Source organism: Neophocaena asiaeorientalis, unplaced genomic scaffold (assembly GCF_003031525.2).
Source record: "Neophocaena asiaeorientalis asiaeorientalis breed wild unplaced genomic scaffold, Neophocaena_asiaeorientalis_V1.1 scaffold407, whole genome shotgun sequence".
Lineage (NCBI taxonomy): Eukaryota > Metazoa > Chordata > Mammalia > Artiodactyla > Phocoenidae > Neophocaena > Neophocaena asiaeorientalis.
Genome location: NW_020174060.1, coordinates 203,897 through 217,079, shown reverse-complemented (window position 1 = coordinate 217,079; position 13,183 = coordinate 203,897). Strand labels below are relative to the sequence as shown.

The following is a 13,183-nucleotide window of genomic DNA, read 5'->3' as shown; positions in this document are numbered from 1 at the left end:
ACTGCCGGCAGTGACTCCAGCAGTGGGCAGATGGAAGATGACATCTCCGCGAAAACGAAAATGACAATCTGTCAAGAACTGAGAAACTGTCCTCATTCTTTTCAAACAAGTTTTGGAGCCTGGCTGTCCCCGTCTAATGTCCTAGGACGTGACACTGTGCCCCCTCCCGTCATCTACGCAGACTTCCCACAGGCAGCTTCTCAGGGCATCAGACCCTGCGGTCACTCACCGGCCTGCGCGCCTCGGCCAGGTCCCTGCTGGGGAAGATAAGGGGCGCGGGTGTAGCTCGGGAGATGCTCCAGGTTGGTCTTCAAGAAGAGAAGACGCTCAGCCGTCTCCCCTGGGAGAGGGGAGTCATGCTCCACGATGGTGGGGCCGCCCAGGGACGCAAAGACACTTGCAGAGAAGGCGCCCGTCAGGGCGCAGGATAGATACATGGCGGCCAGTCTCGCCAGGTCTGGCCGGACGTCCCGCCGCTTCTGCCAGTAAGCAGGGGGTCCTCCTGGGCACCCACTGTCTCGTTCTCACGCAGGTACTTCTTGCGGATGATGCTGACCAGGTGGCTCTCCGTGGAGAGGGAAGCGCTGCTCCTCTCCGAGACCAGCAGCCCCCCGCTCTCCACCTGCTCCGGAGGCTCCTCTCCCTCTGGCCCAGCAGCAAGGACCCAGAGGTCCCACTTCTCTGCTCGGGCGCTTCCCGGCCCTTCCCTTCGGCCCCAGGGCTCCTGCGCGGCTCAGGGGTGTCCACACGCACAGCAGTGGGGCCCTGCAGGGAAGGGGAGGGCGGCAGCAGTACTCAGACGCCACGAGCTCCTTCACCTCGTACGCGAGAACTTGCTTCCAATGGTTGATGTCGGCCCCCTCGGGGAGGGCAGCCTCTATCCTGCCCTTGAAGCGGGGTCCAGCAGGGTCGCCAGCACCAACTCCTCACGGTGGAAGAGCTCAGGGAGCTGGTGGTCTGTGGAGAGCTGCAGGGCCAGGCCCTCGGCCAGCGGCACGGCCGCGCCCATCTCCCCGGTGCTCCGCTCCTCAAAGCGCCCGCGAACCTGCGCCAGGAAGACGCGCAGGTAGCGCAGCTGGGGCCAGCACCAAGCTCAAGGCGGCCTGCGCGGCGCTCGCCTCCCGGACCACCATCCAGAAGGGCTGCAGGAGCTTGACCAGACTGTCCGTCAGGCTCCGCAACACGGCCGACAGGGCTGCCCCTGCCTTCCCCAGCTGCCGTTTCTCCAGCCACTCCAGCAAGTGGTAGGCGGACACCCAGGGATGCGAGAGCCCCAAGAAGGGCTGGTGGGCCGGGAGGCCGCACTGCCGCTGCAGCTGGGAGGAGCCGCCGGGCTTCCGCAGAGCCTTGGAAGTGGCTGCAGCTGGCCCCAGCCGTGCCTAGCATGATCTGAACACTATGTTGGTGACACAGAAGTTTCCCACCAGGGAGTCGAGGCAGTGGGCGAAGCGGGGGGTGTGGGTGTAGCCCCCCGTCCTCACGGCCTGATCCAGACTCGGGCAGCCGCCCGACACCAGGAAGCCCAGGCGCAGCGCTGTGGCCAAGCCACAAAGGCTGAGCAGCCCCTACAGCTCCCGCGGCCCGTCTCCGCAGCCCTGTCCAGGGGCAGGCGTCGGACCCAGGCATGGCCTGCCTCCTCGGGCTGCCTGACGCCACCTGCCGGCCACGCAGCTGCGTCACCCCACAGTGGGCGGTGACAGCCGTGTGGTCCACGTCCGCGACCCGGGCTGCCACGGAAACAGTGAGGTGGACGCGGCCGCCCTCGGCCCACTGCATCCCCTGACGCACCTGCTTGCCCATCGCCCCGTGCAGCAGGGGCAGGGCTTCACGGGAGAAGAAGGCTGGAGACGGCAGGCGGTAGCGATGGTCCACCTGGGCCCTAAACCTCCTGAAGAGCGGGGCCAAGACAAAGGAGAGGGGCAGCGCCGGGCTGCGGGGCAACTCGGCAGCGCTCTGGCTCCAGGCCCGTGCTCGGAGCTGGCTGGGGGCACACACGTCACCTCAGTCCTCCCCAGCTGCCGTCGGTGGGAGTAGGCGGGGGAGGCCGAGCCTGTACCAGCTGCTCGGGCCCGCCCGTCCGTCACCATCTTCCAGAGGTGAGGAACCCAGCGGCAGCGCGGTGAATGCAGCTCCTCGGGGCACGGCTGGTGGCCCCCGTGGGCAGGTCCTTCTGCTTCTTTTCGGGCCCCCCTCCCCGCTCCCCCCCAGGGCCGGCTGCAGCTGGCTTCCTCCCCACCTCCCACCCGCGCTTAGCTGCCAAGCGACAGAGCAGAGCTGCAGGCTGCGGCCGCCCCTTAACTCTGCCCTGTCTGAGCTCGGAGGCACACGGCGCACGTGACACGGCAGACACTCCTGCAGTTGATGGTAAAGAAGCGTCTCACGTCAGGCACGGTCTCTGACCCAGGGTGTCCAGGGGGCCCGGGGAGTGCCCGGGGGCCCAGCCCTTGGCCTCAGCCTGCGCAGTCCTCCCCAGGAAGCAAGCGCCTCTTCTTCCGCGTCTTGAGGTGACGCGCCTCTCCGGCCAGGTGGGCTATGAGGATGTCGGCTGGCCTCGCCGCTTCATCCTCGCCAGGCTGGCCCGCCTCCAGCCTGTCCAGGCTGGCCGCCTGGAGCAGCAGGAAGTCAGAGGGGACCGGACTGCAGCTGAGCACTGGGTCCCTCGACTTCCTTCCTGCCAGCTCCCCCTCCTCTCGCCTTCCACTTGGACACCTTCTTCTCAGGCTGCACCGGGGGCTCCTGCCCCAGCACGGACTGGAGGCCACAGGGTCCGGAGTCTCCCTCTGGCTTATCCTGCCCAGCAGCGGGGTGGCCATCTGCACAGGGGGCAGCCAGGCCAAGACCAGGCCTCTCCAGGGCAGGCTGCTCTCTTCTCACTGCGGACACGCAGCCCCAGGAGGCCTTCCTCCTGCTCCTCCAGGAAAGCCTGGTCAGGTGCCGGGGCCCGCACGCTGCTGCCGAGGAGCGGGCTGGTCTCTTCCCCTGCGGGGATAGGTCCCTCCCAATCCTCCTTTGGGAGCCGGGGCTCCTGACTTTGCCGGGGCCACTGCGGCCTCCTCCCCTTCGCACACAAACTCCAGTCTGACCTCAGCCTCTGGCAGATGCTCCCTGGCGCCCCGGCCAAGTTCAGAAGGGGTGTTGAGAGCTCCGGTGTTGAACATGGAGCCAGGAGAAGCCAGCGTGGCAGGTGGGGTCTTGGCTCTGATCATGGAGGAGTCAGCACACACAGGGGACTCCTGCCCCATGGATCCTGAGTGTGTTTCCTGTGGGGCTTTTTGACTTTTCCGACTTCTGACGTGCCTGGGAGCTTGGGGCAATGAGAAGACAGGCTCAGGCTGTTCTCTGGCAAGGTGACACAAGACAAGGCAAGATCTAAGGCAAGATGAAGAGAATGGCTCTCAGCCAGCTGCCTACTCACTTCGGGGCCCACTGACGGGACAGTGAGGCCGGAGGGGAGAGAAGAGAGCAGAGGATGTAAGGGGTAGTAACCATATGAAATCAATCCCAGGACAAAACTCTCCAGATGCCACCTCCTGGGTGAAGCCTGACATTCACTCCTCCAGACCCAACGGAGCAGCCCTCGACCGGAGCCCCCAGCCCTCTGCACAGGAGTGGTTTCTGCGTCCATGTTCTTTGCCACGTTAACTCACATCTCTTTTTTCCTTCAATGTTTATCCAGAGCCTAGAAGGCATTGGCAGTCTTCCTGTGTGATGGATACAGTATAAGGTAGGCCAGGCCCCTGTGTGCACGTGGCCCCCAGGCTGGCGGGGGGCAGATGAGAGTAAAATGCCCCCACACACACGGCAGGGAAGACAAGAGCCGAGGTGCAGGGCGTGCAGAGGCGCTGCAGTGGCGCCGCAGGGCTGGGGGACTGCGGCGGGAGGGACCTCACCAAGACATCAGGCAGGCTTCCTGGGAGGAGCTGCGGACGCTGGCGCTGTCAGCACAGGCCACGGGGGTGTGGAGGCCAGTCTCTGCGTCCTGGGCACCGGGGCCATGCCTGGCACCCGCAGGGCCTCATAAACAGGCAACGTCGCTCAGTAGCGGGGAGCAACGCGGCCCGAGGCTTCCCGAGCCTCTGTCAGAGCACGCGGTATGGGGCAGCTCCTGATGCCAGTGACGCAGGCCCCCAGCGCCCCCTCCCCTCGAAGCCCACTCCTCTCCGGCTCCGGCCCCTGCTGCTCCCTGAAGTGCCCCCGCTGAGGCCCCAGGGACCCCCGGTGCCCCGCCTAGTGCGCTTCTCCGCACTACAGCACCTGCCCACGCCCCCCACCTGGAATGCTGCTACCCGCAGCTACGGGACAGCACATCTCCTCAGCTTTCCTGTCACCTGCGACTCCTTTTCAGTCTCTGTTCTAGTCCCTCTTCCTCTGCCCGCCCCTTAATGGTGTTTCCTGGGCTTCCTCGTCTCCAGGCCTCGTCTCTCCTCCCACACCCTCTCCCTGACCAGGGCCACCTTCACCGGCTGAGCAGCGCCAGCCCCTCTCGGCTCACGACTCCCTCGCAGGCTTCCCCTCACCTGCGCGGCCTACAGTCTACTCGAGCTCAGGAAACAGGACTCCTGCTCACCCAGATGCTCAGACCGCAAACCTCAGCACAGTCCTCGACTCCTTTCCCCACCCCGTTCATTGTCCTGCAGGTGAGGCCAAATCCAGGGCTCTCAAAAGAAAAGACACATGAAGAAGTCAGAGAAGAAACATGCGGAAAGAAGAAAAGAAAATGAGAGGGAAGGAAAAGCCCAGTGAGCTAGGCTGTGTCTCCTTGGGAAGGAGAAGATTCAGAGTGAGACGGCGTAGATCCTGCCCCAAACAGCCGAGAGTGAGCATCTCTTCAGACCAGAGCGAGATGCAGCTTAAATGGGGAGGTTTACACCAGAACATTCTGACACCGAGTGATGTCAAACATTCAGAAGGATCACCAGGGATGGCAGGATGGCCTTTACTGGGGACGAGCCCGCTGGGCGGCTCAAGCGAGACTCAGCTGTGAACCAGGGTGGACGACGCGATACCGAGGAGCCCCTTCCAGCCACAGGGGCCTCGGAAGAACCGAGAGGCAACCACCCAAGCCCATCACTCGATGACCCAGTCAGCCACCACCAAACCAGGGGTCTGAAGCTCACGGGACGTGACGCGGTGGAGGGGCTGGATCAAGGTGTAAATGAAGTACAAGACACCGTCGTGGTCCAGGGCAAGGGCTCTAGATGTCAGAGCCAGAGGGGACTAACCTTCGCTCTTATTTTGATCGAAGAAACAGAAACCCAGAGCAGCAACGTGATGCCTGGTGGCAGAGCGGAGGACCAGAGCAGTCCATAGGCTTCACTGCTCCTGAGAACACAGAACACGGTACTGAAAGCAGGCCTATGTCCCACCTGCTCTCACTGATGAGGGCAGAGAAAAAAAAAAATACCTGTGAGTTAGGCTGCAGCCTGGGCTACACCCCAAGGCCTTCGCCTGAGGACGCACTAATTGAACCCAGGGCACCAACGGCCAGCCTTGTCCCACCAGTCCACCTGTACTCCGCAGGTACCCTTGAGCCACTCGACCATTTAACAATACTTCGTCAAATACCTACCAGGAGCCAGCACCGTGCCCTGAACATACAAACACAGGACAGTCACTGCCCGGCTGGCACGTGGGGCTCAGGACGAGAAGACAACTCGGAAACGGCTACTGGCACCAGGGCAAGGCAAGCAGGGTAAGTGCTGTGGAGCCAGGCCACGGGCTGACCGAGAGGCAAATCGAGTCTATGACACAGTTTAGATTCTGCCATGGCAGGGTCGCTTACCCCAGGCTACTGCTTGAGGAACCTCATCCCCTGACAGTCCCCGGGGCAGGTCTGGGATCTTGGGCAATGACTGGCACCGCGTGCTCTTCACTGAAGCACACCAGGATGACAGCAGGGTGGATGCTGTGGAGAGCCAGCCTGGAGTCTACACGAATCTAAAATGTAAAATTTAAAAAGAAAATCACCCACAGACTCCAGGACTTTATTAGTAAGAAGTTGTTTGTGACACTTCTCATAAGAGCTGATACACGCACCTGATACAGCGACAAGGTGGAGACTCCAGGGCCGCATCGGGTGGGACCACACAAGGCAGGCGGCAGGTGCAGCCCTGGGAAGCAGGCGGGGAGGAGGGCAGGAGCAGGTAATAGAGGTGGGACTGGAGCAGAAGGGACAGTCTGGAGAGCCATGCAGATGATCCTTGGGCTGCGGTGTGAAGGAGGAGGGGATACAGAGGGACACCCCAGTCCCTGCTAAATACAGTTCAGTTACTGATATAGTGATTTTGAGGTTCTTCTGGAACAAATCTTCAGGAGTAGATGTGACAGATACAGGGTCAGGGGATAGAAGTCTGAGCTAAAGATACAGATCCATGTAAAAGTCTCCATAGAAACTGAGGGGAAACACCGGTGGGAGAAGAGAGTGAAGGGTGGTTGCCCAGGCAACACTGACACTGCGGGCAGGGTAGAGGATGAGCAGACTCCAAAGATGCCTGACAGGCAGAGGACAGAGACACAGAAAAACGTAAGTAATGTTAGGGAAGCCAAGGGAAGACTTTCCAGAAAAGACAGACAGGGTCCCTTCAGCAGATGAAGCAAGTGGAGCCCCGGGGCTATGCAATGAGAAGCAGGGAATGCAGACACTTGCAATGTCAAAGGGTCACGCTTTGGGGTGGGAGGGAAAAGGCTTGGCTCTGTCTCAAAAGAGAGAAAAGGTACAGTGGGAAGAAAGGGAGGATTGCTGGCAGGAGTTCCTGAGGGAGAGGGACTCAAGGCACAGGTGGGTGGGTTTATCCTTGCACATGAAACAGAAGTTTTTTATTTTTCCTGACACCGCAAAGAAGGACGGCTATGGTGGCTGGCAGGTCCTTGAGTGTGGGCAGGGGGAGGGCCCAAGGCAGTATGTCCAAGAGCCTATAGATTCCCGAGCGGTTAGCAACCTGCTGGCTGAGCCTGAGACAGGACGTGCCTCAGCACTTACACGTGTGCTGGCTCCATGGATTAGAGATTTCCTCCTCACTGCACTCACCAGGCCTTTCCCCACACGCATGCCCAGAAGCACAGTGGTCACTTTTCTGTTTCTCCTGGGCCTGCCTCACCCTAGGGCCTCATGCAGAGCTCAGTCCACCCTGGGCATTCGATACCTATGCCAGACCTTTCTCCGAGTTTTCACTCTGCCCAGTCCCACCAGCCCCCTCTTCTCTCAGCCCCTGCACTGGGGCGGGGGGGCGGGGAGGTGGTACCTGTCTATCCACCAGACCCCAGGAGACTTCAAAGCACTTGGTGAGCCTACAAGTCCTCGGCTTCTCATTTCCCCACCCGCTCACCTATGAGGAGATGGAAAACGAAGAAAAGCATGGGACCAGAGGAATGTGTGGAAGAAAAAGAGTAGTGCAAACCACTACACACTTCGGGGTTTTGTCCCACATGCAAATTTGGCTACTTTTAAACCCTAAGGGAGAGATTTTAAATAACCAAGCTTCATTAGATTTCACAATATGCAAAAGTGACATAAAATGAGATGTTTTAAACTACACACCAGCAGAACCCTTTGCTCTTTTCTGCGAGGCTGCTCTCCACAATGGATTGAGAGCATGAAGTCCAAAGCCGGTCTATGGGGGTTTAAATTCTGGCTGCTACCCACCAGCCGTGTTCGTCTGCTACGTGCCTCGGTTTCCGAGCCTATACAACAGGGATAAAAGCATCCACCTCGCTGACTTGTGAAAGATTAACGGAGTTAATGTACGCATACAGCAGCAGTGTTTAAAGACACTTCTTGGCACGGAGTGAGTGATGGATACGAGCCGCTGTCCAGTTCTGGCCTCACCGGGTGTTTCAGGTGCGGGGCACTGGGAAGGGGAGGGAAGCTGGAAGGGGGACACCTGGGCCGCCCGATGGGCAGGTCAGGTCAGGGAAAGCCGCCTCGCCCCCAAGTCTACGTCTGTGACCACAACGCCCCCTCCCCGGCTTACCTACGGCCAAAAGTCTGGCTGGCTAGTGGGGCTGGCGAAGCTGTGAAGCCGGCGCAGCTCCCATGGCGGCCGACCGCGCCCCCGCGGCGGGTAGTAAGCACAAGCCATCCGCCGCCCCGCTCGCTCCCACCCCCGCGCCGCAGCGGGACCTACCTTAAGGCGCTAAGGGCCCTGCAGAGCTTGGTGGGAGGTCCAGGTTCCGGGGCGACCTCCGGGAGCGCCAGTCAGCAGGTCCTCCGCGCCCACTCCTCTCCAGCCGTCGGTACGCTCCTCCGGCAGGCAGCCAGCACCGAGTGCGCAGGCGCAGTGCGCAGTGCGCAGGCGCAGTTTCCCAGCGCGCAGGCGCAGGCGCTGTTTCCCAGCGCGCAGGCGCAGGCGCAGCGGCCGGAAGCAGTGGTGTTACACCGCCTCCTCCGCCGAAAGTCGCGCGCTTTTCTCACCTGACCGGGCCTCGTTTGTACACGTTTAACAGTGCTGGGGGTGTTTTTTTGGGGGGGTGGGGGGGAGGCTTTGTTTCTTTGTTTGTGTTTAATAGTGCTAGTTTAGCTGTGTGACCTGGGAGGAAGCACTCGCAGGCGCTCCGGGCCGACGGTGGCCTGGTCTTCCTCCTCCACTGGCGGATTCGTAAGGCCCCTTCCATCCTCGGCTCTGCGCCGCAGCAGTCGCCCGACCGCCCGAGCGCAGCCCGGGGTTTGTGCGCACGTGCGGACGGAAGGGACCACGGTAATGCTAATGATCCGTGTGTCGGAGTCTCTTCCCGCCTTGAGGGCTCACCCAGCATTTCATGAGACCCACCCAGGGTATCTCCTGGGGCAAATTCCCGGTGACACCGCGGAGGCCTCGCAGACAACCCACGGGTCGTCCGTGCGCGCCGCCACTGAGGTGCTCTGCCACCCCCCCCAACTGAATTATCCCGGGGCCAAAAAGGCCGCGTTTCCTGGGCCGAGCGGAGAATGCCTCTCCTCACCTGGTCCCACCTGGACACCAAAGTACCCAACTCTTGTTTCATAGGCTATCTTGAGCTTCTTTCCACCGCCAGAGTCAGACAAATCCAAGGGCCTAGGCTTGGCCACCACCGGGCCTTGGACAGTCCTCCCTGCTCACCTTCCCAGGGCTGATCTCAATTCTTTCCATCTCCTTCCAGCGCCCCCGCTCTGGGCCCATCAACTCCAGGCTGGTGCAGTCCTCCAGCTTGAGCTAAAACTAGGACCCCTGCAATGAGAGTATATATCTTTGCCCTTTATCAAAGTTATTTTTAATCTTATTTGATTCTCTCCATGCCTCAGAGATGGAGGTATTGGTTTCTCCATTATACAGATGAGGAAACGAGACTCAGTCACACGGAGAGTTAAAGTAAGAGATGGAGGGAGCCACAGATGATTTCACAGTTGTACTGTCGCATGAGGGTCTGTATAAAATGGGATCAGCTGGTCCCTTTGCAGTGTTAACCCAGAGGCACTCTAGAACCAAGGATGACTTGATTGCAAAACTGGGAGATACAAATAATAAAATGAAAAAACTGTTGTGAAGTGTGGGTTCAAATTATTTGCCCACTTTTAAAAACTGGGTTTGTCTTATTGTTGAATTCTTTATATTCTTTATATACTTATATTTTGTTCAGTCCTTTATATATTCAGGATACAAGTCCTTTGACAAATATGTGCGTTGCAAATATTTTTTCTTAATTTGTGATTAGCTTTTCAATTTTTTAACAATGGTTTCAAAGAGCAGTAGAAAAGATGGGGCTGTTTTTTATCTCACCACCATCCCCTCCAAACACACCGTCTTCTTCCCTCTCTCTTCCTGGCACTAGATTCTCTAGGATTAGGGGGACTTGTAGCTAAAATACATAAAGAAATTCTATAAACCAATAGGAAAAATACCCCCCCCAAAAAAGATAATAGAAAAGCAATCAATATGAACAGGCACATTAGAGAATTGGAAACCCAAATGGTCAAACAGATGAAAAGAGAGTCAGGCTCACCAGTGATTATTAGGGAAATGCAAGTTAAAACAAGATACCATTTCACACACATTATCTGATTGAAAAAATAAAAAAGGCTGAATAACAGATGAAGTCCAGGAGTTCATATAATGTTAGTAGGAGTGTAAACAAGCTCTTTGGAGGGCCATTGGGCAATATCTTGTGATGCTGAAAGTAAACATCACCCAGAACTCTGCTCTTTACATGGAGACATACATCCTAAGGAAGTTCCAGCACATTTGCACAGACACATCTAGGGATGCTGATTGTTTATAACAGGAAGACCTGGAGTAATGCAAGTGTCATCAACAAGGGAGTAGAAACATAACATGTATATCACCCTGGGCTAGATCTATCTGTCATAACACTGCATCAGTCAGCTATGTCACCATAATCCTGCATAATAAACACCTGAAAACCCTGACTTGGAACAACAAGCATTTAGTTTTTTTGCTCATTTGACTCTGCTTCTGCTGAGGTTTGGCCAGACTTGGCTCCAGGTCATTTTGGGATTAGTCTGTTCCCCTAATCCCCTAATAAAGAAACATTAGTCATATTTCTTCGCTGGGTAGGCTGCCCAGGGCATGCATTTCTCATGGCGAAGGCAGAAGCGCAAGCCATCTGCTCTATGGGCGCCTGGAGCTGGAGACACCCCGGGAGCGTGTACATACAAGTCCCATCAGCCGTTGGTTGAGGAGTGTGCCGATGGCAATAATTTCCTGACGGCACTTCCAGCCTTCGGCACAGAACATGAAGACTGCTGGCAGTTGGAAGTTGGCTGGTATGCATGGAAGTACTCAGAGCATGGGGAGATGCAGGGTACGTTGACTATGGCTACTAATATACATGTCTAGTCTATTATCAGTTTTGATCTTTGCTAATATAATAGGTACTGATGGGGCTACATTGTTTCAATTTGCTTTCCTTGATTATAAATGATGGGAAGCATCTTTTCATGCTCAAAAGTCATTTCTACCACTTCTTTTGTGATCCGTCTGCTTGACTCCTTTTCTATTTACCTACTCTGTCCTTTTTATCTTGTTGATGACCTCTGTGTCTGTCATGAGTTGTAAATTGTTTCCCATTTGTCATTTATCTTTTTTATTTAATTTTTTTCTTTTTGCCTTGCAGAAAATCTAAATTTTAATTTAAATTTATCAAACTTTATCTTCATCACTGCTGGATTTCTTGTTTGCCCCTCTTAGTTAGATCTTCCCCATTACAAGATAATTTCTTTTCTTTTTCTTTCTTTTTTTAAGCAAAGGAGGAACAGGTTCAGAGCAGTTATTTAACTGTGACCCAAAGTCACAGTTATGCAGCAAGTTGGAGGGTCTGGATTGAAGATTTTACCCGACTCCAAAGCGCATGTATCCTATTCAGTTTATATGATTAAAAATTCAGGGGTCCAATCTGTCACAGTATCTTCGACTCAAACAACAAGCAAACAAAATGCAAACTTTAACATACTTGTTAATCACATTAGTGTACATGGTCGCCTTGCTCTCACCATAATTTTCACCCTTTCCTCCACTCTCATCACCGTAAATCATTCAGCGTCTAAGGGTTAGCAATTATGCTAACAGTTGATCAGGAGAACAGGCTGGCTTCTAAATAAAAATAAACAGTGAAAATCTGTGGTGTGGGACTAACTCCGAACACCTCAAGAAAAAAAAAATGAGCTCTTTGGGATGGTAATCCCTCATTCACGGCTGGGCGGGAGGGAACCTCCCCACACGCTGGTCCCAAGGATTCCCAGCAGGAGCGTCCCTCCGTCCCTCCGAGCAGCCCGCGGGTTGGCGCAGACCGCGCAGGCGCGAGCCCCAAGATAATTTCTTTTTAATTCCCCTGTGTTTTCTTCTGGTACATTTATAGTTTCATTTGCATTTGTTAAATCTCTGATCCAGCTGACATTTATTTTGTTGCCGGGAGGGAGAGAGTCCCGACACTATTCATTGCCTTTATTCATCTTTTCCTCACGGATTAGCTTTGCCATGTTTATCAATTTATTTCTGGACTCGTTTTCTTCCATTGATGTGTCTATTCATGTCCCAGCACCACTGTCTTCATTTCTGTAGCCTTTCATACTGTGACTGTATAATACTTTTAAATATCTGGGAGGGCTAATGTCCCTGTAAATACTCTGCTTTTTTCAGAAATTTCCTGTTTCTTTCTTTCTTTCTTTTTCTTCCTTTCTTCTTCTTTTTTTTTCAGCCGTGCAGCGAGTCTTGCGGGATCAGTGAAAGCTTGGAGTCCTAACCACTGAACCGCCAGGGAAGTCCCCATGGTTATTTCTTACATGTTTATTTTCCCTGAGAACTTTAGAATTCAGCAGATCTAGTCTAGTACCCATTCTCTCTTCTCCCCTCACTCCCCCAAAGCATTGTTTTCAACAAGAGGACACTACATTTATAGATTACATTAAGGACATTTGACGTGAAGCACAGAAACACAGATGCATACACAGGCCCCAGGTATTTTTCATGGTGCTTACTTCCCAGGTCCTATCGCACACGTCGAAGTACCTAGGGGGCTTGCCACTTCCTTTTCCACAGGGTGGATCCGTGTGGTGTCCATGGTGGGAACAAGAAAAGGTGAAGGAAGCTGAGATCCTGGCAGAATGAAGGAGGCCATAGAAGTAAAGAGTTACTATGTAAAAGTCGTGTGATTTACTGATGGCATTTTTTTGACGAGGCAGGCACTTTAATCCGTTCCCTCAGCTCACAGTCAAAACCTCTACGAAGCAGGCACTGGTGCTATTATAAAACTGAGGCTCAGAAAGACTAACTTTCACTCAACTAGTAGTCGGGAGGAGCCGGACTTTGAACCCAGGGAGCCCAGGTCTCGATTCTCTATCTCGACCTTGAAGCTGAGCTGAGGCTGTTCAGTCAACAGCTCCTGGAAGGCTGGGCAGAAAGAAAAAAGAGAAAAATATGTTTGCCAAATCAATTGCTGCAGACCAAGGGCACGGCCGTTGCACCCAGGATCACGACGGATCAAGGCTGCAGCCTCTGCAGTAACCCTTCCCGCCTCCCGTATTCCTGCTTAGGAGACGGAGAGTGGGTGGGTGCAGAGAATCATCTCCCTCATGTCTGCCGGGCTTTGTCAGGGGAAGAAAGGCTGACCTTTGCAGCAGGGGGGAAGCCATGCTACAATCCCGGCCCTTAATCCTGTGGTTAGGAAGCTGAGGTGGGGCTTCTGCGGGTTTCTGAGAATATCTGTCACAGCACCT

At 55.5% G+C, this 13,183-nt stretch overlaps 1 protein-coding gene across 1 annotated transcript in view; it reads right to left on the bottom strand.

Moving 5' to 3' along the window:
- The window catches only part of ZBED10 (Putative protein ZBED10P), a 10,093-nt gene extending 4,865 nt beyond the window's left edge, over positions 1 to 5,228 (bottom strand). The window contains 6 exon segments of the mRNA XM_024754458.1: positions 230 to 493; positions 496 to 628; positions 631 to 770; positions 773 to 895; positions 898 to 1,081; positions 1,083 to 5,228. Coding sequence (XP_024610226.1) covers positions 230 to 493; positions 496 to 628; positions 631 to 770; positions 773 to 895; positions 898 to 1,081; positions 1,083 to 1,133 — 895 coding nt within the window. The 5' untranslated portion in view covers positions 1,134 to 5,228.
- Between the last annotated feature and the right edge of the window lie 7,955 nt (positions 5,229 to 13,183).